At 41.0% G+C, this 26,357-nt stretch overlaps 1 protein-coding gene across 20 annotated transcripts in view; it reads left to right on the plus strand.

Annotated features, from left to right (window-relative positions):
• AMBRA1 (autophagy and beclin 1 regulator 1) overlaps positions 1-26,357 on the plus strand; it is a 203,982-nt gene that overhangs the window by 137,119 nt on the left and 40,506 nt on the right. For all 20 annotated transcript variants that reach the window (XM_055281705.2, XM_055281712.2, XM_055281711.2 and 17 more), the window contains one exon: positions 19,433-19,543. In XM_055281705.2, the coding sequence (XP_055137680.1) occupies positions 19,433-19,543 (111 nt within the window). The remainder of the gene's footprint in view (positions 1-19,432; positions 19,544-26,357) is intronic.

The following is a 26,357-nucleotide window of genomic DNA, read 5'->3' on the forward strand; positions in this document are numbered from 1 at the left end:
AGATGGTTTTGTATGGGACAAGGGCCCGGCGCTTAGTGTTGACTGCAATACTATTTCCTGGTTTCCCATACCCCAAGGGGCATATAGAGAAGCTTGCAGGTTTTTGTGTATTCTTCCTGATGACCAGCAACAGAGTTGGTCTTAAAAAGGTGTGTGCTTACACCGCCGTGCTCACTTGTTTACGCGCATCCCTAACTTGTGATAGCAGGTCCAGGGTTTTCTGGGAGGTGCGTGCAGCTCTGACAGAAAGGGAAACACCAAAATACATTTTAATCTCCTTTGTCAGATACCTCTTGTAAAAGCTAGAAATTTGCCACAGGCCTTTCTCAGACATTTATCTAACCTGACATTAAAATTATGAAGGATGAAGGGGATTTTAGTAAACATTGAGTAGGGCAGGGAGGAAGGAGTCTAGATAGTGGGGGGTAGTATGAGACTTAAAATTAAGTCTTTCTTGTTTTCACGGTAAGATGTTATATGGCATCAAGATGGCATTGAAGAGAAATGCTTGGGCCTGGGCATGTGTTTGCATGTTTCATCTGTGCAGACAGACTGTTCCTAGTTTGAACTCAGGAATCCCATGGCTTTAGAGTCTCTGCCTTTGTGGGGTACAAAGTTTACGTGACCATATGTCACTCAATAGCTGCCTGCAGAATGGTTTCACCAGTGCAGTAGCTCAGGCTTTACATGGTATGAACTTGATTCATCAAGACCCAGGACATGTTTCCGTGGGCATAATCTTTTATGTCAGGAATTCCAAATAAACAGAATGTAGACTTTCTGCCTGCCTCTGGAATTTAGTGGGACTCCACATCCCCAAGTATTTAACTTTAGCCAATTATGACCTCCCCCATACTATGTTGGTCAAGGCTTAAGATTGTGGGAAAGCACATAAATGTTCTTTCCTTTGTGTTCCCAGTTGTTTGCTTTCGTTTGCTTCCTTCCTTCCTATTGTGAGAAATTTTAAAAATACTTGCAAACATATGCCCAGAAATTTTAAAGTAGTATCTATACAGGCATATATATGACATGCATTTGTGCTTCCACAACCAAAATTTAATAGTTATTGACATTTTGCCTTATTTGCCTCAACAAATTGAGTTGTTTTGCCCCATTTGTCTCAACAAGTTTATTGTATTTTATTTTTCGAGTCAGGGTCTTCCTCTGTCACCTAGGCTGGAGTGCAATAGCAGGATCACAGCTCACTGCAGCCTTGACTTTCCAGGCTCAAGAGATCCTCCCACCTCAGCCTCCTAAATAGCTGGGACTATAGGCGTGTACCATCGTGCTTGGCTAATTTTTTAATTTTTTGTAGCAATAAGGTCTCACTAGATTGCTGAGGCTGGTCTGGAGCTCCTGAGCTCAAGGGATCCTCCCGCCTCAGCCTCCCAAAGTGCTGGGATTATAAGTGTGCACCACCACTCCTGGCCCTAATTGTTTTTTAATTAATTAATTTATTTATTTTTGAGATGTGGTCTCACTATGTTGCCCAGACGGGACTTGCATTCCTGGCCTCCAGCGATCTTCCCACCCTCCAGCGATCTTCCCACCCTGGCCTCTCAAAGTGTTGGGATTACGGGTGTGAGCCACCGTGCCTGGCCTCCCAACAGATTTTTGAAAATGAAACATTTCAAATAAAGTTGAAGTTCCTTTGACCCCTTTGATTATCTTTCCCACTTCACAGAGAGGCATCTGCTCTTATGACTTTGGTTTATATGGTTGTACTTTATCTTTTATAGCTTAATATATTAGTAAAATATTGTTTTGTATTTTAAGAGTTGTGTTTATGCCGGGCGCGGTGGCTCACGCCTGTAATCCCAGCACTTTGGTAGGCTGAGGTGGGCGGATCACGAGGTCAGGAGATTGAGACCATCCTGGCTGACACATTGAAACCCTGTCTCTACTAAAAATACAAAAAAAATTAGCCGGGCATGGTGGCGGGCGCCTGTAGTCCCAGCTACTTGGGAGACTGAGGCAGGAGAATGGCGGGAACCCGGGAGGTAGAGCTTGCAGTGAGCCGAGATTGTGCCACTGCGCTCCAGCCTGGGTGACAGACGAGACTCCGTCTCAAAAAAAAAAAAAAAAAAAAAGAGTTGTGTTTATATAAATGGGGTCATATGCATATGGATCATCATATAACTTTTAAAATTCAGTATTATAAGTCCATGTTGATATAGTTTGATTGATTTGATTTATTTCTGTTGTTACATAGTATTCTAATAGTCATTCATATGTCTTGTTGTCTGTTCCCGATTGATGAACATTTAACTTTCTAGATTTTTCACTCTTATAATGTGCCCTGAAATTCTGTACACATGTGGTGTTTTCTCTAAGATGTTTACACAGAAATGGAATTGTTCTGGCTCATCATCAGTTATATAGCACAGATTTTTTGGCTACTAAAGCTATAGCACTCTTACTTCTTAAACATGTGAAAGGCATCTCAGGGTATTATTCTGACTGGCATTCAGTGAAAAGAGAGAACCTGAGGTTCCTGAACTTCATTGGTAAATCCAAGACCAAGGAGTTTTTCTGAAGTCCTTCAACTCTTTAGCTTCATGGAATAAGTAAATGTATATGTCAAATACAATGGAGATTAAATAGTAAAAATGTATATTTTTTTTACTTCTCTGTGGTATTCTAGGATATGTGTGTGTGTGTGTGTGTGTGTGTGTGTGTATATGTATATATATATATTTTTTTTTTCTTTTTGGAAGGGGGATGGAGTCTTTCTCTGTTGCCCAGGCTGGAGTGCAGTGGTGTGATCTCAGGTCATTGCAACCTCCATCTCCCAGGTCCAAGCAATTCTCCTGCCTCAGCCTCCCAAGTAGCTGGGATTACAGGCGCATGCCACCATGCCCGGCTACTTTTTGTATTTTTTTTTTTTTTGAGACGGAGTCTTGCTCTGTTGCCCAGGCTGGAGTGCAATGGCGCAATCTCGGCTCACTGCAAGCTCCGCCTCGTGGGTTCACGCCATTCTCCTGCCTCAGCCTCTCCAAGTAGCTGGGACTACAGGCGCCCGCCACCACGCCCGGCTAATTTTTTGTATTTTTAGTAGAGATGGGGTTTCACCGTGGTCTCGATCTCCTGACCTCGTGATCCGCCTGCCTCGGCCTCCCAAAGTGCTGGGATTACAAGCGTGAGCCACCGCGCCCGGCCACTTTTTGTATTTTTAGTAGAGACGGGGTTTCACCATGTTGGCCACGCTGGTCTCGAACTCCTGACCTCAGGTGATCCACTTGCGTCGGTCTCCCAATCTAGGATATAAATTTTTTATTAAGTTGTTATAAATATAAGTGTCAGTGTCTCTGACCCCCTTTTAAAATTTATAAAGTAATATAGTTTCACTGTAAATAATTCAAGTAATACCAAAATATGTACAGTAAAATGTTCAAATTTCTCTTCCCACTCTTCCGACCCCATTCCCCAAAGTTTGATTGGTTTGTAACATGTCTTTCAAGTTTTTTTCTATGTGTAATGAAAAACATATGTATATTTATACATCTATGTAGTTTTCATCATTTTATTTTGTAGTGGGGATGGGATCATACAGAACAATATCCAGGATTTCTGTCTGTCCGTGTATCTATATCTGCTTTATTCTTAGTAGTGGCTGCGTGGTGTTCCATGGTGTAGTTGAACATAATTTGGTCACCTATTTTCTTCCTGATGGATGTTTAAATTTATTTATAATGAAAGACAAACACTTTTTGCAAAATATAGTTGCTTTGTCCTGTTCCTGGATGTATGTACCATACTAAAAACTCCTTTAAATTATGATTTGGTTCTGTATAATTCAGCCAGTCCTTCTAATATGCATAGGTAGTAAAAGCCATCTAGGACCTATTATCTCACTTGCAGAAGGAGCAGTTTCTAAGGCCAATGGTGACATTCCTTGTGTATTTCATGTTTGTGGATGGGAATATTCTAATCCCATGGCTGGACAGTATCTAAAATGTGAGGGGCTGGGCATGGTGGCTCAAGCTTTTAGTCCCAGCTACTCAGGTGGCTGAAGTGGGAGGATCACTTGAGGCCATGAATTCAAGGCTGTAGTGAGCTATGATCGTGCCACAGCACTCCAGCCTGGGCGACAGAGCAAGATCTTGTCTCTTAAAAAATTAAAAACTTAAAAAATATTATATGAAGGAAAAGTTGATCCCTTCTCTCAAGGAGTTCACCGTCTCAAGAAGAAGGAAAAATCACACAGTACCAATGGAAAATCGATGGCTCAGTGTACACAGAGACAAAAACAATTGAACTCAGAGGAAACTTTATGTACTTGTAGTCAGGTAACCTAACAGATGACAAAGTTTTGTTATGAGAAACAGCTAATAGTGTGTAGGCAGGGATTTCTCTCTAATTCAGGAAAGCTTCTGGGAGGAGGTGGGGTTTTAAACAGGCTTCAAGACTGAAAAGGCTCATCTGGATGGCTGTGTTCCAGGTGCGTCCTTTTAGCAGCGTCTCAATATATGGCTTGCTAATATTGCTTTTCCACTGTGTGCCTGGCGTTAATGTTTGAACACTGGATTTTAATTAGAAGCTATTTCAAATTAGCTATCTTTTTATGACAAGTGCTGTTCTCCTCAGATTCCACAGCATATGCCTGGTTCTGGGAACTTCTCAAGTTTCAGAGCAGTTTATGCTGTGAAACAGACCCATTCACCATGCTCTCTCCTACTTATTTTTGCTCCTGGTTTTCCATTAGTGGGTTCCTGCACTTCAGAACAAGGGTCTGAAATCTTTTGTCCATTTTAGGATCTAAAGGAAACAGCATGGCTAGGCCAGTAGGGCAGAATGTCTTTTTTTTTGCAACGGAGTCTTGCCCTGTCGCGCAGGCTGGAGTGCAGTGGCGCAATCTCGACTCACTGCAACCTCCACCTCCCCAGCTCAAGCGATTTTCATGCCTCAGCCTCCTAAGTAGCTGGGATTATAGACATGTGCCACCACACCTGGTTCATTTTTTGTATTTTTAGTAGAGACGGGGTTTTACTGTGTTGGCCAGGCTGGTCTTGAATTCCTGACCTCAGGTGATCTGCCTGCCTTGGCCTCCCAAAGTGCTGGGATTATAGGCGTGAGCCACTGCGCCTGGCCCAGCCTATCTTCTTATAAGCAACCGTCACCACCAAATCCATTAAGAATCACCAATATTTTGACCTTACTCAAAAAAGCCTCAGTTCCATTACAGTAACCAAGTCAAGCCAGATGCTTTATCTTGATGCCACAAATCTCAAAATTAACATTTTCCTTGAACCTAGTTGTGGAACACCCTCAAGATTGTCAACCGTTAAATTTTTCTCCCCTTCCAAGGTGAATGTGAAGTTGGACTGAGTGTTGTATTTAGGAGTCCATTTTCCGATCTAACCTCACCTTTGACCACCAAGTTCTGTGGGCTTTGTTAGCCTTTGGAGCTTAGCCTCTCTGTCGCTGGGTAATGGTAATGTGGCAGTGATTGCAGTGGACTGACACCATGCTGTCCTTAGCCTGAGTGAAGCAGGCTTTGAATTAGAGGGTTCAACAGGCTTGGGAGCTCTCCACCTTTCTTCGCTGGGAGCAGGCCTGTCCTCTTTCTTGCATGTTGGCCCCAACTGACTCAGCTGTAATGCTGTACCCTGAAATGTACAGGTGCTGATTTGACAGGAGCTTTTCACCCTTTAGAAGCTGGGCCCCCTAATGTGAATGTAGGCTCATAGAGCAATAATTCACGTGTAGGTGGCCTGTAAGGAAAGTTTTAACAAAAGAGTTGGTTAAGAAGCTGATTTATTTTCTTGCTTTAACTCTCTTGTCATGTGCTGAGTGGGGGCGGAAGAGGAGGGGAGGGTGGGGACTGGTGCTGCTGAAAGCGTTTATCTTCATTTCTGCCATCTCCCAGTGTTTATTACCCTGTGATCGACAGATGAGGAAAGCTGCCAGTCAAACCCACGTTCAGCACATTTCCATTTCCCTTCATTGCAGATTTTAGGCTTTTGAAATCTGCATCCTCTTTGCAGCAATAAAGGTCGTTTCCCTCCTGCTGCTGACAAGCCCAAGACCCTCTGGTCCAATTCCACTCGCTTGTGCTTCCACCAAACAATAAAAGCTGCGGGAGTCTCAGCAATTTAAGACAAGTGATTGGTGAGAGCCATTTAGTGTTTGAGTCAGTCGCTCTCTTTATCTTTCTCTCTCACCTTTTTCTCCCTCAGTCCTTTTCCCTACCTTCACCCCTCTCTTTGCCCATTCTTATGCTGCTGAGGCGCCCCCTTAAGCAGCTGCATTGCATAATGATGAGAGGCTGACAGTTTTCCTGGCTTCACCTAGGGGCCCACCTAAGCCAGTGTCCTCTGTTGCTGGGATTAAGTATTGGCGATGTCAGGTTGTGGGGAATGTATTAGTGGAGGTAGAGTAATTCTTAATACTCTTATCCACCTGCGTGTCTTTTGTCAGAGGTAGAGGCTTTGAGGAAATCCCTGCCTGGTGGGAACGAATGCTAGATGTTTGTGTTTGGGGGTTTTTTCCCTCCCATTTTTCCTTAACACTGCGTTTTTTGGAATACTGTTCCTAGTAATCTTTCAGTAGCATGTGTTCTTGTGAGCTTATTTGTTTTTGTCTTAAATAATGTTTGTGGGTGGAATAAAGGTAATGATACCCATTTCTTTGAAAATGGATGTTCTGCTTTCATAATTACTTGTCCCAATTACATCATTAGTGTAAGTGCAGGTAATTGCTTCATTAGGACATATGTATTGAAGGAGGGAGGGCAAGTCTACAGCATGGTGATGAAAACAGGCCTCACCCTCTTTCTCTACCCACACAGGAGCATCTCAGCTTGACTTCAGGGATCCAGAAGCCACCAGCCACCCTGTAAACAGCCCAGATTAATCCTGGGTTTCAGAGTGATGGGAGGAAGGAAGGAGGACCTAGTAAAGAGCAACTTACTCACTTTCTTTGGGGTGGTAACTCATTGCTGAACTCTGGATGGCACTGGTGCATTCAAGGCAGTGTGATTGAATCATTGGGGATTACTGAATTAGGGAGCAAAGTATTCTTATGGAAGCGGTATGCTTTCTGAGGCTCACTAGGCCTAATGGCATGAACCCTATCCTCTGTTTGAGTTATTTGACTGGCTTTTTAAGGGAGTCTCCATTCTCATTCTGGCCATGACAGATCAAGAGGTTATATTCTCCATCAGACCTAACTACTTTCCTGTAGAGTTGAATATTCTAATTTTATGCCATGTCTGTGAATGTCTTTGTGTGCACGCCACCTAGTTACGCATCTCCTCTTTCAAAGCATGTTAAAAGATGATATCAATAGTATATGATTCTGCTTATATGAGGCTATCTAAAGTAGTCAAATTCATAGAAAGTAGAATGGTGGTGACCAGGGACTGGGGAGAGAGGGAAAGAGGAATTGTTTAATGAGTAGAGCTTGAGATTTGTTACATACATACAGTTCTACTGAACTGTACACTTAAATATGGTTAAGATGGTAAACTTTTATGTTGTATTCTTTTTAGCACAATTAAAAAAAAGAAAAAAAAGAAAAACTAGGCTGGGTGCAGTGGCTTATGCCCATAATCCCAGCAATTTGGGAGGCCAAGGCAGGAGAATCATTTGAGGCCAGAAGTTTAACACCAGCCTGGGTAAATACTGAGATCCCATATCTACAAAAAAGAAAAAATTTTTTTAAATTAGCTGGGTGTGGGGTGGCGTACACCTGTGGTCCCAGCTACTTGGGAGGCTCATTTAGGAGAATAACTTGAGCCCAGAAGGTTGAGTCTGCAGTAAGCTGTGATCATGCCACTGCACTCCAACCTGGGCACCACAGCAAGAACCCATCTCCATCTCAAAAAAAAAGCTAATACCAGATTCCTTGTTCACTTTCTACTTACTCCAGATAAGAAGGCTCTATCTGTCTACTGCTGTGTCTTTAATATCAGGTTAATTTCTCTTTCTTTCTTTTTTTTTTTTTTTTTTGAAATGGAGTCTCGCTCTGTCGCCCAGGCTGGAGTGCAGTGGTGCGATCTCGGCTCACTGCAAGCTCCGCCTCCCAGGCTCAGACCATTCTCCTGCCTCAGCCTCCTGAATAGCTGGGTCTGCAGGCACCCGCCACCACGCCGGGATAATTTTTTTTTTTTTTTTTTTTTGGTATTTTTAGTGGAGACGGGGTTTCACCGTGTTAGCCAGGATGGTCTCAATCTCCTGACCTCGTGATCCACCTGCCTCGGCCACCCAAAGTGCTGGGATTACAGGCGTGAGCCACCGTGCCCGGCCAATTTCTCTTTCTTTTTTGACCTGTTATAAACCTTACTCTGCTGTGGCCATATAATCCTGGTTTGAATTGTTGTTTTGAGAAAATTTTTTATGAAGCTGTGATACATAGGAATATTTCACAGTTTGCCAGGCATGATAGCTCACGCCTGTAATCTCAGCACTTTGAGAGGCCAAGGTAGGAAGATCACTTGAGCCCAGGAGTTTGAGATCAACTAGGGCAACACAGCAAGACCCCGTCTCTAAAAATTAAAACAAAATTTTGTAGCTATTTCTTTTCCTTTCCTCGTACAGTGTATTCCAGGCCTTGCTGTTTTTCTTGTTGAATTCTCAGACTGTCATTTGCTTTATTGGCCTGACCCAGTGCCTTTGGCCTCAATAGTATCTTTCTCAGGTCTGCCCCTAAAGCTTGTGATCTGCATGTGGACTGATATTATCCTTCTTCTTTGGAGCCTTTAGGAGTTTATTGGACAATAAAATTATGTTGATTTGGGGGCCTAATTCCTACAAATAAGACATGTAACCATTGAAGTCTGTATTTACAAAATATTTACCCTTTAATTCATGTTAAATATACTGCAAACTTGTTTAATGATTAATATCAGCATCAGATTAAACGACTGGTAGAGTAGTTATTAAACCGCCTAAATATGATAGACCAAATGCCTTACTCAGAACATTTCCTAGGCCGGAATTATAGACAGCCACGTGGTGCTTTTTTGGGATTTTATTTTTGTGGTTTGCAGAAAATGATGTTCCCTAATACCCTTCATATCTTTTAGCCTCAGGAAAAAGTGAAGACTCTATTTCAGCTGTAGATAATATACTCAGAATTAGTCTTTGAAGCCCTACTTTTTCTTTACAATGGAAATAATTCTATTTATCTCAAGTCCTTTTATGATTGCTGGTTTTCCACACAGTATATTTTCTATAAAATAAAAACTATTTAATTATCATATGGCCGGGCGCGGTGGCTCACGCTTGTAATCCCAGCACTTTGGGAGGCCGAGGCGGGCGGATCACGAGGTCAGGAGATCGAGACCACGGTGAAACCCCGTCTCTACTAAAAATACAAAAAAATTAGCCGGGCGTGGTGGCGGGCGCCTGTAGTCCCAGCTACTTGGAGAGGCTGAGGCAGGAGAATGGCATGAACCCGGGAGGCGGAGCTTGCAGTGAGCCGAGATTGTGCCACTGCACTCCAGCTTGGGCGACAGAGCGAGACTCCGTCTCAAAAAAAAAAAAAAAAAAAAAAAATTATCATATGAACCTGTGGTTCAGTTATAAACATATGATAGAATATTATTCAGTCATAAAAAGGAATGAAGCCAGGCAGAGTGGCTCGTGCCTGTAATCCCAGCTACTAGGGATGCTGAGGTGGGTGGATTGCTTGAGCCCAGGAGTTCAAGGCTGCAGTGAGCTGTGATTGCACCACTGCATTCCAGCCTGGGTGACAGAATGAGACCTTGTCTCTTTGGGGGGGGAAAAAGAAAAGTGAAGTACTGAAACATGCAATAAGCGTGGATAAACTTTGAAAATGTTAATGCTGAGTGAAAGAAGCCAGACACAGAAGGCCACCTACCATGTGATTTCATTATATGAAATGTCCAGGAGAAGCAATTAGTGATTGCCTAGGGCTAGGGCAGGAGTGGGACAGAGTAAAAGGGAGTGACTGTTAATGGGTATGGTATTTAGGGGAGATGAAAATGCCTGAAATTAGACAGTAATGATGGTTGTTGTAAAATTTATTTGGTGATGGTTACACAACTGTGGATATGCTAATAACCTTGAATCGTATACTTTAAAATAGGCGAATTGTAAGTTATATCTCAGTAAATCTATAATTTTAAACAGACAGACACACATATACATTTGGGCATTTTTCTCAATGTCAGAATCATAAATGGGAACTCAGAGAAACTTGGGACACTTCTAAGCGTGGAAGAAGTCTTCTTCTTTGTCATCAGGGACTCTTTCCAGGCACCAGGCTATAGGATACATTGACTGTGATTTTAGATGACAGTAAATGATGATCAGAGTGAGTGTGACCGAGAACTTAGTTATACTCCTTCTTAGGACAGGTTTTAAGATTGCATTTGAATGAAGCTTTCTGGAAAGAAGATTAAGTGTTCTTCCTAGGATGCCATTCAGATATACTTAGAAAGGGAAGTTGGTTTCTATGTTTAAATAATTATTTAAACATAGACTTGCTCTGAGAATTATTTTTTATAAACAGAAGCCAGTGTATTTATTTACAGAGAGCTCAGATAATCCATAAGAGAAAAGTTAAAGTAACCAAAGCTAGGTAGGGTAGCATGTGCCTGTAGTCCTAGTTACTGGGAAGTCTGAGGCAGGAGAATCACTTAAGGGCCAGGAGTTCAAGGCAAGCCTGGGCAACATAGTGAGGCCCCATCTAAAAAACAAACAACAACAAAAAACCTTAAAATACCAATGCTTTTAAAAATGTACATAAGACACTAGTAGGCCATCTAAAAGATACACAGTGAGCTGGTAAACAAATGAAAAGATGTTCACCAATACTCTTAATTATTAAGGAAATGAAATGGATCCAAAAAATAGGATTACCATTTTTCACTTCACAAATTGATAGACATTTATTTGAATAGTGTTTTCTTAATAACAGCATTATTGAGATACGATTCACCTACCATACAGGCCACCTATTTAAAGTATACATTTCAATGGCTTTTAGTGTGTAGAGTTGTGCAGTCATCACCTCTATCTAGATATTTCATATCATTTTTATCACCTCCTAAAAAACCCCGTACACATCAGCAGTCACGTCCCCTTTCCCTCTTTCACATCCCTCCAGCCCAAAGCAACTGTCAATCTGTTTGAAAAGTTGATAAGTTGTTCAGTTGAACCTACCCTGGGCTTTCTAGTCTCAGCTCTCCTCCGGCTCAGCTGGTCAGGAGAGCTGAGACTAGAAAGCCCAGGGCAGGTTCATATAACAACCAGGCAGAAAGATAGTAATTGTGTCTCCAGGACGATGAATGTTTACATCCCCAACCCCATTCTTCTGTCATCTTCCCAGCAGCAACACAGTCAGAGATGGCCATTCTGAATTACAAAGTCTCAAGTTAAACAGATTTTTCAGGACTGAAATGTAATTTAATCATTTCCTTCTTTGCAACTTGCCCTTTTTTACCCTCCCTGAATTAGCTTTTCTGATAGATTTGCTAATGATTCCCATTGTTCAGTATCTTCACTGAACTGTTGAATCATACTTTTCATTTCCCTGCTCCTAGAACAAATCTTAGAGAGAAGCTGTGAAGCTGTTTTGAAAAAAGATTCCTAATTCTTTCCAAGCAACAGAAGAGAAGAGTTTCTGAGAGAAGCAAAGGTAGAAAGATGCACAGAGGCTATTAGGCTTGGCAGAGCTCACCTGTCATGTGACTGTGATGATTATTGTGATTTTATCCCTGGACACATTCCGGGAGCTCTGGCCTACAAGTTGAAGACCTGACTCTGGAATGAGACTTGGCAGCTTAGTTTTTGCCATTGTTGTTGGCTAGTAGTTAGCCAGGATCACTGGATTTAAGCTTCTTTTCCTCCTTATTTTGTCTGTCATCAGAATAATCTTTATTTCTTCTTTTGCTCTAAGCCTCAATGAAAGGAATTTTTGCGGTTATATGATAGATATGAACTACCATGACTAGTATTGTCCTTATGAACAGCCGCTGTTCCCACTGTCTCCTAGAATGTGAATGAAAGTCGTGGCCCCTCTCTCTTTTTTAGGTTTATTAAAAGTTGAGTGGAAAGTACAGACAGTTCCCATATACTCCCTCCCCTCACACCCACAGGCTTCCCCACTGTCCACACCAGTGTGGTACATTTGCTGCAGTTGATGAACCAACGTAGACACATCATTATCACCCAAAGTGCGTGTTTACATTAGGGTTCACGCTTGGTGTTGTAAATTTCACTGGTTTTGGCAAATGTATGTGCCATGTATCCAACATTGTAGTAACACACAAAATAACTTTACTGCTTAAAAAATCTCCTTGTGGCTGTACATGGTGGCTCATGCCTATAATCCCAACACTTTGGGAGGCCAAGGCAGGTGGATCTCTTGAGTTCAGGAGTTGGAGACAAGCCTGGGCAACATGGTGAAACCCCATCTCTACAAAAAATACAAAAAAAATTAGCTGTTCATGGTGGCACACACCTGTAGCCCCAGCTACTCGGGAGGCTGAGGTGGAAGGATCATCTGAGCCCAGAAAATTGAGGCTTCCGTGAGCCGTGATTGCACCACTGCACTCCAGCCTGGGCAATGGAGTGAGACCCTCTCTCAAGAAAAGAAAAAAAAAAAATCTTGTGCTCACCTGTTCATCTCTTCCTCCCTGCAAACCAACCCCTACCAACTACCCATCTTTTTTCTGTCTCTATAACTTTTCCTATTCCAGAATCTCATACAGTTGGAATCCTGTAGTATGTAGCCTTTGACTTCTTTCATTTAGTAACATGCACTTAAGGTTCCTCCATGTCTTTTTGTGGCTTGATAGCTCATTTCTTTTAGCACGAATAATATTCCATTGTATGGATGTGCCACAGTTTATCCATTCATCTCTTGAATGAAGAACATCTTGGTTGCTTCCAAGTTTTGGCAATTATGAATAAATAAATAAAGCTGCTATAAATATTCATGTGTAGGTGTTTGTGTGGACATTCTTTTTTTTTTTTTTTGAGACAGAGTCTCGCTCTGTTGCCCAGGCTGGAGTGCAGTGGCGTGATCTCGGCTCACTGCAAGCTCCACCTACCGTGTTCAAGCGATTCTCCTGCTTCAGCCTCCTGAATAGCTGGGATTACAGATGTGTGCCACCATGCCCCGCTAATTTTTGTATTTTTAGTAGAGATGGGCTTTCACTATGTTGGTCAGGCTGGTCTTAAACTCCTGACCTTGTGATCTGCCTGCCTTGGCCTCCCAAAGTGCTGGGATTACAGGCGTGAGCCACCGTGCCCGGCCTATATTAAGTCTTGAAGTTGGGTTGTGTCAATCCTCCAATTTTGTGTTTTCCTTCCATATTGTGTTGGCTATTCTGGGTCTTTTGCCTTTTCGTATAAACTTTAGAATCAGATTGTTAATATTCACAAAATAATTCAGGATTTTGATTGGGATTGTGTTGAATCTGTAGATCCAGCTGAGAAGAACTGACATTGTAACAGTATGGAGCCTTCCTATTCATGAACATAGAATATCTCGCTAATTTAGTTTTATCCTTTGTGATGTCTTTCATCAGTTTTGTAGCTTTCCTCCTATAGACCTTGTACATACTTTGTTAGATTTATACCTAAGTTTTTTATTTTTTTGATGCTAATGTAAGTGGCGGTGTATTTTTAATTTCAAGTTTCAGTCATTCATTTGTTCATTGCTGCAATATAGGAAAGCAGTTGACCTTGTATCTTGAAACCTTGCTATAATTATTTAATAGTTACCGGAGTTTTTTTTGTTGATTCTTTGGGATTAGACAATGATGTCTAATCTGGCAACAAACAGATTTCTTCCAATCTGTATACCTTTTATTTACTTTGTTTTGCGGTGGTGGGGGGGTCTGATTGCATTAGCTAGGACTTCCAATATGATGTTGAAAAGTATTGGTAAGAGGGGGCTTCCTTGCCTTGTTCCTGATCTTAGGGAGAAAGTATCTAGTTTCTCACCATTGAGTATGTTAGTTGCAGGTATTTCATATTTCTATTTTCTGGAAGAGACATTAGAGAACTGGTACAATTTCTTCCTTAAATGTTTGGTAGAATTTAGTGAAACCATCTGGGCCCAGTTCTTTCTGTTTTAGGAGATTATTAATGATTGCTTCAATTTAATAGATATAGGCCTATTTAGATTATTTGTCTCTTGTGTAAATTGTAATATACTGTGTCTTTCAAGGAGAGCTAGTCCATTGCATGTAGGTTTTCAAATTTGTAGGCATACGGTTGTTCATAGTATTCCCTTATTATCCTTTTGGTGTCCATGGGATCAGTAGTGATGGCCCCCCTTTCTTCTCTGGTATTAGTAATTTGTATCTTCTCTCTTTTTTCTTAGTTGGCCTACCTAGATGTTTATTGATCTTTCACAGTTTTTGGTTTTATTGATTTTTCTCTGTAGGTGATATCCTGTTTTCAATTTCATTGGTTTCTGCTCATTTTTTTCTTTCTTCTGCTTACTTTGGGTTTAATTTGCTCTTTTTCTTCTTTCTTATGGTAGGGGCTTAAATTACAGATTTTAGATCTTTTATCTTTTCTTATACATGCGTTCAATGCTATAAATTTCCCTCTAAGCACTGCTTTCACTACATTTCACGAATTTGAGAAGTCATGTTTTCATTTTCACTTAATCCAAAATATTTTTAAATCTCTCTTGAGACATGTTCTTTGAGCCATGTGTTGTTTAGAAATGTATTGTTTAATCTGTCAGTTTTATAGGATTTTCCAGTTATCTTTTTATTACGGATTTCTAGTTTAGTTCTCTTGCAGTCTGCAAGCATAATATGTATTATTCCTTTTCTTTTGTATTTGTTACATTGTGTTTTGTGGCCCAGAAGGTGGTCTATCTTCACCTGGGCTGTTTTCAAGGAGAAAATTGCCAAATAGTGTAGGGCCTAGACAGTTTATTTTAATCTTCAGATTAAACACTTCTCTCTCTTGGCCCTGGCACACTGTTTGGGCCAGTCTCTTACACAAGGACATCTCTCTATAAGCTGTCTGTTGATGCTGATGTAAGTAGTAGTGTAACTGTAGATGAAATACACACAGAGATTGGAGTAGATGACAGATATAACTTTAAAGGCCATTTATTAGACACTTAGTATTTGCCATCACTATTTATTTATGTATTTATTTACGAGATGGTCTGGCTGTGTCACCCAGGCTGTAACTGTAGATGAAATACACACAGAGATTGGAGTAGATGACAGACATAATTTTAAAGGACATTTATTAATGCACTTAGTATTTGCCATCACTATCTATCTATCTATCTATCTATCTATCTATCTATCTATCTTATCTATCTATCTATCTTATCTATCTATCTATGTATCTATCTATCTATCTATCTATCTATCTAATCTATCTACAAGATGGTCTGGCTCTGTAACCCAGGCTGTAGTGCAGTGGTGCAATCTCAGCTCACCGCAACCTCCACCTTCCAGACTCAAGCTATCCCACTTCAGTCTCCTGGGTAGCTGGGACTACAGGTACACGTCACCACACCTGGCTAATTTTTGTGTTTTGTGTTTTTGCGTTTTTTAAGACAGAATCTTGCTCTGTTGCCCAGGCTGTAGTGTGGTGGTGCGATCTCGTCTCATTGCAACCTCCTCCTCCTGGGTTCAAGCAATTCTCATGCCTCAGCATCCCAAGTAACTGGGACTACAGGCACACACCACTATGCCTGGCTAATTTTTGTATTTTTAGTAGAGGTAGGGTTTCACCATGTTGGTCAGGCTGGTCTCGAACTCCTGACCTCAAGTAATCCGCCTGCCTTGGCCTCACAAAGTGCTGGGATTACAGGTGTGAGCCAATGCGCCTGGCCTTTTTTTTTTTTTTTTTTTTTTTGCGATAGAGTCTCACTCTGTCCAGGCTGGTCACAAATTTCTGGGCTCAAGTGATCTGCCCGCCTTGGCCTCCCAAAGTGCTGGGATTATGGGCGTGAGCCACCATGCCTGACCACTTTTTATTTATTGTCTCAGTAAGTTCTTCCAACAATCCTGTAAGTTGTAGGTACTATTATACCCTTTTCTACAGATAAGGAAACTGAGGTTCAGAGAGATTAATTTATACAAAGTCACACTATAGTAGATAATGACAGGAAGTGTCAAAATCTGGTCCAATTGATTCTGAAACCTGTATTCCCAAAACAAACAAAAAACAAGCTGTAAGATCCCATTGGCAGATATGGAAAATTGAAGTTGTAATGCTGTGCCTTGGATTAGTTTCTTTGCATGACTGTAACAGCATCACTTGTTAGCAGCAGACATTCTAGTAGTGGTGCTAAGAGCACCTACCCTGGAGTTAAAATGTAGGATATGTTTATCTAGCTTAGGGTTTCTCAACTAGGGATGATTTTTATCCCCAGGGGACATTTGGCAATGTCTGGAGACATTTTTGGTTGTCTCAACTAGGTGGAGCGGGGTGCTACTGGCATCTAGTGGGTAGAGGCCAGGGATGCTAAATGTTCTGCGATGCACAAGACTCTTCGCACAAAGAATTATCTGTCCTAAAATTTCAATAGTGCAGAGGTTGAGAAACTCTGAGTCTAGCTTGTTCCATTCTGTCATTACTACATGGGAGAACCTTGAAACCTTAGAAATCCCTCAGCAGTCTCTCAGGATTTGGTTTCTGAGGCTAAGTGCCTCGTATGTAAATACTTTCTAGCTCAGTCCATTAACCCCCTCTGGCACATTTCCTGCCTTCATCTTAGTGGCCAGAGGCCTTCTAAATGGTTGGGGTTGTTTTAATAACATCAGGCTTTTTCTTCCTGTTGTTTCCAAGAGACAGGCTCAGTTGGCCTACAGTTCTTGCAGAAAAGAACCTCGTAACAGTACTCTAATCTGTTGCTGGCATCTTTAGCTCCCTAATCTGTGTTTATATGACACACAAAAAAGACTCTTCTTGGTGCCAGGCTTCATTCCTCCTCAGCACCCTGGCACCATTGGCAGAGAGCACCTCCCCAGTCTCTTCCACATAGTGGCAACCCTACATGTTGATTTTATGGCACAGCTGTTCTCCAGAAGACGTTTCTTGAGACATGGACAGTACAGGATGCCTCTGGAGCCGGGATTTGGGAGTCTTAATCATTTGTGTTCCCATTTGCAGATCCACAGTACTCAACAAGCATCTGTTATTATTCGTTAACTGTTTTCCTGTTTGTAGTTCTTATCCCTTCCCCCAGAATAAGCTCTTAAAATATGAAGTTTGTTTTTTCAATTTATTTTCTACCCTCTCTTAGCAACTAGCATTTTGTTCATCATGTACTGAGAAAATCAACTTACCTTCTACCATTTGGGTTGTTAAAAGCTGGAGAAAATGATAAGGAACTAAAGTAATTTGAGAGAGACTAGTGGTCAAAGGGGGATGTCAACCATCTTGATAAGCAAGCCCAGGAAACAATTTGGAAACTCAGTGGAATTGAGCCTGGATCAGAATGAAATGGAATAATTCCTTCCAGGGAAGTGGTAGACTTTGTAACTAAAGAATGATTTTCACTATCAAAGAGGCATAGAAAAATCAAGAAAGTTCCTTTTAATAAAGTCCTTCAGGTATCTTACCCTCCTCATGACCCAGAGGTTCAGCAAAAGTCGGATATAATTATTAAAGGGGAATTTTCTGTGAAGGTTAAAGCAAGGGTATGTATTTACCTCATCTGAATGATACGCCACAGGGACCTCAAATAGAGATTTGAGGTCAGTGGACTCACTGACAGCACACCCCAAAATGCTGTGTTCTCAGGTCTCAGGGAGAGCATGACTGGACCTATGTCTTTGAATTTGCAAGATTTTGAAGGATGTCTTGTTTTGGGGGTATTCATTTGTCTAGAACGGTTTGTTTTAGCCTTTATTCCATTGTTGTCCTCCTGAGGAACCTATTTAGACATTTTTTCCCTACTTGTCTCTCCTCCCATGAAATTTTAATATCACAGATACAATGTGTATCTGTTTATATACTCTGATGCTTTGGAGGGGAACAAATGATTACACTAAGTTGTTTTTTTTTTTGCCCCTTTGAACCAATTTTTACCCCCATGGGGATGATATTTCCCATGTTGAGAATGCATGATCTAGAAGTATCATCGTTTTGGAAATGAACTGCTATTTGTACTTTTCCTTACAAATTGAAAATGGGACAAAGATAAGACTATCAATAAATTAATGCTGAAAAATAGTCTTCTGACACAGTGGCCAGCAGCAACTGGAAGAGTGCAGGGAGTACTTTTCTCATATTTCTTGGCTTGTACGAAGGTTTTCTCTTTGAACCATCTCTTGATCATTTGGGGAAAGAAAGGGAAACACCAGGAGTAGCAGTGCAGTAAATGCCGCTCTCTAAAAGAAAAAAACTACAGTTCACAAGATGCTTTTGCAGTGATGTGCAGAGGAAGACTAGGTGATACTGAAGAATCTGGGTATGAAATTGTCCATTTTTCTAAGGCTGGTAAACTCTAACAAGTTCAGTTTTTCAAAGTAGCCTTTGATTTATAGCTGAGAATACCATTTAGGTTATCTAGCATACAAGAATGTTCTATTCTCCCAACAGGGTTTGACTCTGTCTGATCAGAAGGAGGGTGGTTGTGTATGAAATGCACCTCAGAAGGAGGAGGAGGAAATGACATGTTCATATAAATGAAATACAACTGCAAATTAAAGTGTCACCCTGTTAAAAAAATCCATTTTTTATTTAATTGGTTACCAAGGAAAAAAATGTCATACAGAAGAATATATCTCAGAGAAAGTTAAACCCTGAGATGTTACAAGTAAATGTGGATTCAAGGAGGTTCTTAGTGGGTAGGTATTATAAAAAGATGGCCTTAATAAAAATATTCTGATGCTACAAAGCGAGGCTCATAAGTTTTTATTGTGTTACGTGCCAGGGGTCCAGAAGAGATGAATGAATATTACCTTATTTGTTTTTTACTGTCTGTTTCTATCCAATCAGCTGTATAGTAGCTGCCTCTTCCCTGGAGGAAGCCTGTTTTTGAGATGTCCTGTTAGGAAGAAAGTGATAAAGGAGGAGACACTTTGTCTGAAAGAGTGCTGCTTACTATCAGGATGTCCAGGGACTGAAATGCTACTGGCTTTTCTGTGTTAATGGTGTCTTCCCATTTTTCATTTTTCTTTTCTCACAGTTTTGTGAAAACTCACCTGTCTCTCTTAGATGTTGAGCCTACCAGACCATGTATGTACAGTACCTGCCACGTTGTTGGCACTAAGTAAATGTTAAGTAACAATGGGAAGGACTGATGAATGGGATTATATTTCCACATTGAATAGTTCCCTGACAAACAGGCCTGGTTTTTCTTTGAGACAAAGACTTGCCAGGTGGGACTCATTAGCTTTCTTTAGCCACAGTCTAGTTTTTCCTCTTCTCTCCCCACTACTAATCCCAGTATTGTTTTATGTTTTGCAGTGGAAACGTGGATAAATAATATAATGTGCTGTCTTTGACTTCTTCCTCATCAGGGGCAGTGATCGGTGATGGACAGTCTGCTGTGGCCAGTAACATTGCCAATACTACCTACCGGCTCCAGTGGTGGGACTTCACTAAGTTTGACCTCCCTGAAATCAGTAATGGTGAGTCAATGTCAAATGGGGCTATCAGTGGAAGGGTTATATTTGCTGGTGAGCCAGAACTCAAAAATTCATGGAGCACTGGGTTTTTCGTCATCCTATTGAGCAGTTGTTGTCTACATGCCATTTCTGCACCTCTTCTGTAACTTTTTTTTCAGGTCCATTAACCAGATATCAACCATACTATACACTTAAGTCTATTAAGATCTGGATTAATCGAGTTTAATTAACATCACTGTAGTCTTTCCTAAAGGGTCACAAGGTTTAGCTCTCGGATCCTACACTCCCTTCTCTTTCTCTTCTTTTCAGTTCCACCTAAACTTTAGGTTTTGGCCAGTGAACTACTAGTCCACAAACTCTTCAGAGCAGAGAAATCTTTGTTTTTGTGTCTACTTCAGTACCTTACATTGTTTGCTGCTGAGGGTGGGTGCAAGACATGTTTGCTGAATTGCTTAATTGAGAGTTACAGGCTGGGCGTGGTGGCTCACGCCTGTAATCCCAGCACTTTGGGAGGCTGAGGCAGGCGGATCACTTGAGGTCAGGAGTTCAAGACCAGCCTGGCCAACATGGTAAAACCCTGTCTCTACTAAAAATAGAAAAATTAGCTAGGCATGGTAGCATGCACCTATAATCCCATAGGGCTTAGTTGTTCATATCTGAAGCTGACATTTTTCTATCTTGTCTGTGTGATATTATAAGACTTTGCCAGTTGCCTTAAAATGATTAAGATATTCTATGTCTGTGGCATTTCTTGATATGCCAGTCTTCGTATCTTTATTCATCTCAATGGTATGGTTGATATCTGATTTACAAACATGACTGTTTCAGTTTCCTTGCTTCTAGTGAAGTCTGCAGTCCACATCCCAGTTGTTCGATTGGAATCACAGCATTTTAAACCTCTCATTTCACTTTCTACCTCGTGAAGGGCTCTCTCTCGCACATTTCTGAGAGTGATGGTCCAGCCTCTGCTTGACTGCTTCTGATGATAGACCACACTGATGAGGTGGCCTGACCATCACTGCTAGATTTGTGTTAAAATATTCTTTCGGCCAGGTGTAGCAGCTCACACCTGTAATCTCAGCACTTTAGGAGGCTGAGTTGGGAGGATCGCGTGATCCCAAGAGTTCAAGACCAGCCTGGCCAACATGAGAAAACCTCGTCTCTACTAAAAATACAAAAATTAGCTGAGTGTGGTGGCGCATGCCTGTTTTCCCAGCTACTTGGGTGGCTGAGGCACAAGAATTGCTCGAACCTGTGTGGCAGAGGTTGCAGTGAGCCAAGATCATATCCCTACACTCCAGTCTGAGTGACAGAGTGACACCCAATCTCCAAAAAAAACAAAAACAAAACCACACAATTAATTGAGCATGGTGGCGTACACCTGTAGTCCCAGCTACTTGGGAGGCTGAGGTGGGAGGATCACCTGAGCCCAGGAGGTTGAGGCTGCTGTGAGCCAAGATCACACCACTGCACTCCAGCCTTGGCAACAAAGCAAGACACTGTCTCAAAAAAAAAAAAAAAAAAAAAAAAAAAATTTTTTTTTGCACTGAGCCACCATTTCCCTTGTCACTTTCTCCCATTGGTCCTAGTTCTGTCTCTGAACCTCCATAGTATAAATCTCATAATGCTTCTTTAAAGTGACAGTCCTCTGACTATTTAAACTAAGCTGCCATTTTCCATTAAATCTTTGTTGAAAGGTCAAACCTCCTTAGATTCCTTTCACTGATTTCCAAATCCTTGACAGTTCTGCTCCTCTTTCCTTTTAACTTTCAGTGGAGGAGGGCAGAAAAGAATAGAAAACTCTAGATGTGAGCTGTCAAATACATAGTACAGTGGTGCTTCAGACACTATTAGCTTACCCTGTGGTTTCAGCAGTTTTTTCAGAAGCCACTCTTGAATTTTTAGTCACTTAAAATTTCTTGATAATTGTTAATAAACCAAGACTCAACCTTCCTGTACTTGTACAGCTTGATCTTTTTTTTTTTCTGAAACAGAGTCTTGCTCTGTCACCAGGCTGGAGTGCAGTCGTGTGATCTCGGCTCACTGCAACCTCCGCGCCCCCAGGTTCAAGCGATTCTCCCGCCTCAGCCTCCCAAGTAGCTGGGACTACAGGCGCCTGCCACCACGCCCAGCTAATTTTTGTATTTTTAGTAGAGACGGGGTTTTGCCATATTGGCCAGGGTGGTCTCGAACTCCTGACCTCAGGTGATCCACCCACCTCGGCCTCCCAAAGTGCTGGGATTACAGGCGTGAGCCACCGTGCCCAGCCCAGCTTATCTTTTAATAACAACAGATTTGTATTTGTTTCTATTCAATTTTTTCTGTCAACTGTAGTTTCTTTTTCCTGCCTCTCATCATCTATTTGAACTTTGTTTTAGTCCTTCTTTCTCAACATTCCATTGTCTACTAATTCAATAAACATGCTTTTCTGTCTTCTTTCAGATTGTTAGCAAAAAGTAGCGAATCAGGCAGGGCATTGCACCAAGCCTTGTAGTACGTTACTGTGGACTTCCTCTGTGTTGATTTTGGTTTATGAATTAGCACTCTGGGCTTGGTTGTTCATATCTGAGGCTGACATTTTTCTGTCTTGTCTGTATGATATTGTAAGACTTTGCCAGTTGCGTTAAAATAATTAAGATATTCTCTGTCTGTGGCATTTCCTGATATGCCAGTCTTGGTATCTTTATTGGACAAGGAAAATCAGTTTAATTTTTCAGGTCCTGTCTCAATGAAACTTCAGCAGCAACCATCCATTTCTAAGTGCTTATAGGCCACATGCCCAGTAATTCATTCTTTAACTCTGCTGGAAATTAACCACAATCCACCTTTTCCCTTATTGAAAATGAAGTTTGCTTCTTCATTTCTAGCTTTCTGTTCCATAATTTATTTAAAGTTGGCCATAATTTGTTTAAAATTATTTTTTGTTATTTTGTCACTTTGTTTAATTGTCATCTGAAATTGATACTACTGTTCAAAAATTTTAAAAATATAAAAGATTAATACAGTAAGAAGCCCCCCAATCCTACCACTCCTCCTCACATGTAACCACTTTTAGCAGTTCCTTATATATCTTTTCAGAAATATTATATGTATATACAAGCAAATGCAAATTTATGTTTTTCTGCCTTTTATTTAACCCAAATGGTAGCATGCTGTATGTACTCATCTGTACTTTCTGCACTTTTTCTTTACAGTATAGCTCAGTGTTCTTTTCATGTCAGTATATAAAGAGCTTATTTGTTCTTTTTTATGACTGCCTAGTATTCCATTGTATGAATGTACCATAATTTTCTAACTAGTCTACTATTAAAGGACCTTTAGGTCATTTTCAATCTTTTACTCTACAAGCTTTGCTGCAGTTTATCATTTTGCACATGTGTGGGTATATCTCTAGGATACATTTCTAGAAATGGAATTGCAGGGGGGAAGTGTGTGTAGTTATTACCATACCACACTCTATACAGCTCATGCCAAATCATTATTCCACTTGGAGTTCATGAGAGTGCCTGATTTCATAAACTCCTGCTGATAGAATGTACTATCAAATTTTTGGATATTTGCAAATCTGATATGTAAAAAAAAAAAAAAGTAGTATGTGGGCATTTTAAATTTGTATTTTTTATGTTACAAACAAGATTACATGCCTCTTCATATACACAGCCATTTGTGTTCCCTTCTCTTGACCTGTCCATGTGCTTTACCAATTTTTCTGTTGTGTTACTGGTCTTTTCCTTAGCAATTTTACAGGAATTCTTTATAAATCAGAAAATTAACTTATAATAGGAGTTTCCTACTTGTCATTCGAGTTTTGACTTTGCTGAAGGTTATTTTTGTCATAGAACTTATTTTAAGAAGTCAAAATTATACAACTTTTCCTTTTATGGTTCCTTGGTTTTGTGTCATCATTAGGGAGATCATTTAGAACTTTTATATTTTAGTTTTTTAATAGTTAAGTCTTTGATTCACTAGGAAATTTAGTCCCAAATAATCAAAGTATGATCCAATTTCCCCCCCATATGGCTACTCACTTGTCCCAACTAATTAATAATCCATTTGTCTCCATTTATTTGAGATGTCGTCTTCATCATACAATTAATTTCTTTTCTGTATTTAGATATATTTCTGGACTCTCTGTTCTGTTCTAGTGATGTGTCTGATTATTCATTTGAAAGTTCCACGTGAGTTTAATTTTTGAGGTTTCATGTTTTATTTTACTTATTATTATTTTTAGACACAGGGTCTCGCTCTGTTGCCCAGGCTGGAGTACAGTGGTGCAGTCACATCTCACTATAACCTCAAACTCCTGAGCTCAAATGATCCTCCTGTACTCAGCCTTCCAAGTAACTCGGCCCACAGGCACATGCCACCATAGCTGGCTGATTTTTAAATTTTTTTTTATAGAGATGAGGTCTTGCTGTGTTGCCCAGGCTGGTCTCGAGCTCCTGACCTCAAGTAATTATCCTGCCTTGGCCTCCTGTAGTACTGGGATTACAGGTGTGAGCCCAGCCTGATTCTGTGTTTTACCGATGAATTCAGCAACCACCAAGTTGATTTATGTGAATTGCATTTAACCTTTTCCTGGAGTTAGGCTAAAGATCTTGCCACCTGCTTCTCTCACTTGAGATTTCAGATTAGTGTTTAGAAGTTTATGAATAAGGCCTCATGCATAAATAATTCTGAAATTGCTTTCCTGAAAAAAGTGGCACATTAGATTCACTATGATTTTTAAGAGTGAACTCTTACTGGGTGAATGGAATTAGTCACTAGGCTGTCCTGTCAGAATAGGCCTTAAGAAACCTGGAGGATGAGTGGTGTGGGGCAGGCGATACCACAGGGGATATAGTGCCTTCAGGGAGTGTTTATGGGTCATCTGGAGCTCTGTGCAGGCCTTATTCTGAAATCCAAGGGGCTCAGAGATAGCCAAGAGGAAATTTTTCTGCTGATTTAACCCCCCTTGGGTTTTCCAAATCAGTATCTAATGCATTTGCAAAAGCACTGCAGCTGCTAATCGCTCCCATGGCCTCATCTGGCCAGCCAGCAACAGGCTACAAATCGATCTTTGTACAAGGTGTTTGTTTATAATTTATGGAGCTGATAGGAAGGCAGAGCCATCTGCTCCTCCAGGCATCAGTATTTCTAACCCCTCCCATTCCCTGCTAGGGCATTTTCACTTGGAAATCATTTCTAATTGGGAGGAGATTACATTGCAGAGTCTGGAACATGGCTTCCTGCTGTCTCCTGCGTTGTTTTTTCTCCCTCTGGAGCTGCCCCCTGAAGTTCTTGAGCAGTTTTGATTTGAAAATCCTTTCTTTCCTAATCTTTATTTCCATTCTTCACTGCCCAGCTAAATATCCCATCATTTTTTCCAATATGTGTTTTGCCTTTAAGTGAAAGCCAGTTGTTGGAGATACATCTCCAAGACTAAGGATTATTTGACGAGGTAGCACTTCTCAGGTGTAGTCCCAGTCCGGCAACATCAGAGACACCTGGGAATTTGTTAGAAATGTAAATTCTCAGGCCCCGTCCCAGCAGTCTGTGTTTTAATACGCCCTCCTGGTGATTTTGATACGTGTTAAAGTTTGTGTACTGCTGGGGTCACACAAGGTATGGAGCACCACAAAGACTTCTAATGGTGTGTAAGCTATAGCCGGTGTCTTCGGCTATGTTTCACATCTCCCTTTTCTCTCTACCTTATATTATTGTTGAATCCAAAAAGGATGAGTTAGTTGTTCTTTGTCATTAGTACATTACTTTCCTGTGGCCTAAATAAACAAGTAATTGAGATCCAAGAAATCTCTTCCTGTATGAATTAACTCATCAAAATTTCAGCCTTACAAGAGGAAGCTGCACAAGTGAATGGAAGCAGTGACACTTATTGTAACTGAACGTTTCCTTTTCCACATGTGAAATTAATAGACAACAAACAGCAAATGTGAGAATGAAATTGTAAACAGAACCCAGTGCAATGGAGCTACCAAATCACTCTATGCCTACCACATCCCATTAGGGTAGAAGTGAAACCCCAGATCATGAGCTGCAAAATTTCTGAAACTGAATATGCTACCGAAGAAGCTATTACAATTTTCAGCATTCTCTTTTCATTTGTCCTTTGCATATCTCTGTGAGCTCATTGCAGTAGCCAGGAAGAGTTATGAAGTTGGGTGGAGTCAGGGGAGAGGGCAGAATTTGGGAGATAGCTATTGACTTGGAATCATCATCATATAATACAAACGCAAGCACAGTGGCCTGGATTTGAGGCTGACGAAATGCTTTTTGTCTATATGCCCAGTTTTTAGGGATTTTAGAGCCAAGCTTTCCAGAAGAAGGAAAACCTTACTTGTACTCTCGTCTGCACCCCTTGTCTCCGTAAGCCGTTAAATGCTTTTTTGTGTGTTGGTGATGAGTTTTGAGGGTTACTATAGCCTTCTAGCTGTTTGACCAAAATAAACGTTAACACACATGAGCTGGATCTATGTAACAGCAAGATAGGAAAGTCTGTTTTGATAACATAACCCAACAGACATTTTCGAGACTTTTTTTTTTTTTTTTTTTTTTTTTTTTGAGACGGAGTCTCGCTCTGTCGCCCAGGCTGGAGTGCAGTGGTGCAATCTCGGCTCACTGCAAGCTCCGCCTCCTGGGTTCACGCCATTCTCCTGCCTCAGCCTCTCCGAGTAGCTGGGACTACAGACGCCCGCCACCACTCCCGGCTAATTTTTTGTATTTTTCAGTAGAGACGGGGTTTCACCTGGTCTTGATCTCCTGACCTCGTGATCCACCCGCCTCGGCCTCCCAAAGTGCTGGGATTACAAGCGTGAGC

This window comes from Symphalangus syndactylus, chromosome 6 (assembly GCF_028878055.3).
Source record: "Symphalangus syndactylus isolate Jambi chromosome 6, NHGRI_mSymSyn1-v2.1_pri, whole genome shotgun sequence".
Taxonomy (NCBI): domain Eukaryota; kingdom Metazoa; phylum Chordata; class Mammalia; order Primates; family Hylobatidae; genus Symphalangus; species Symphalangus syndactylus.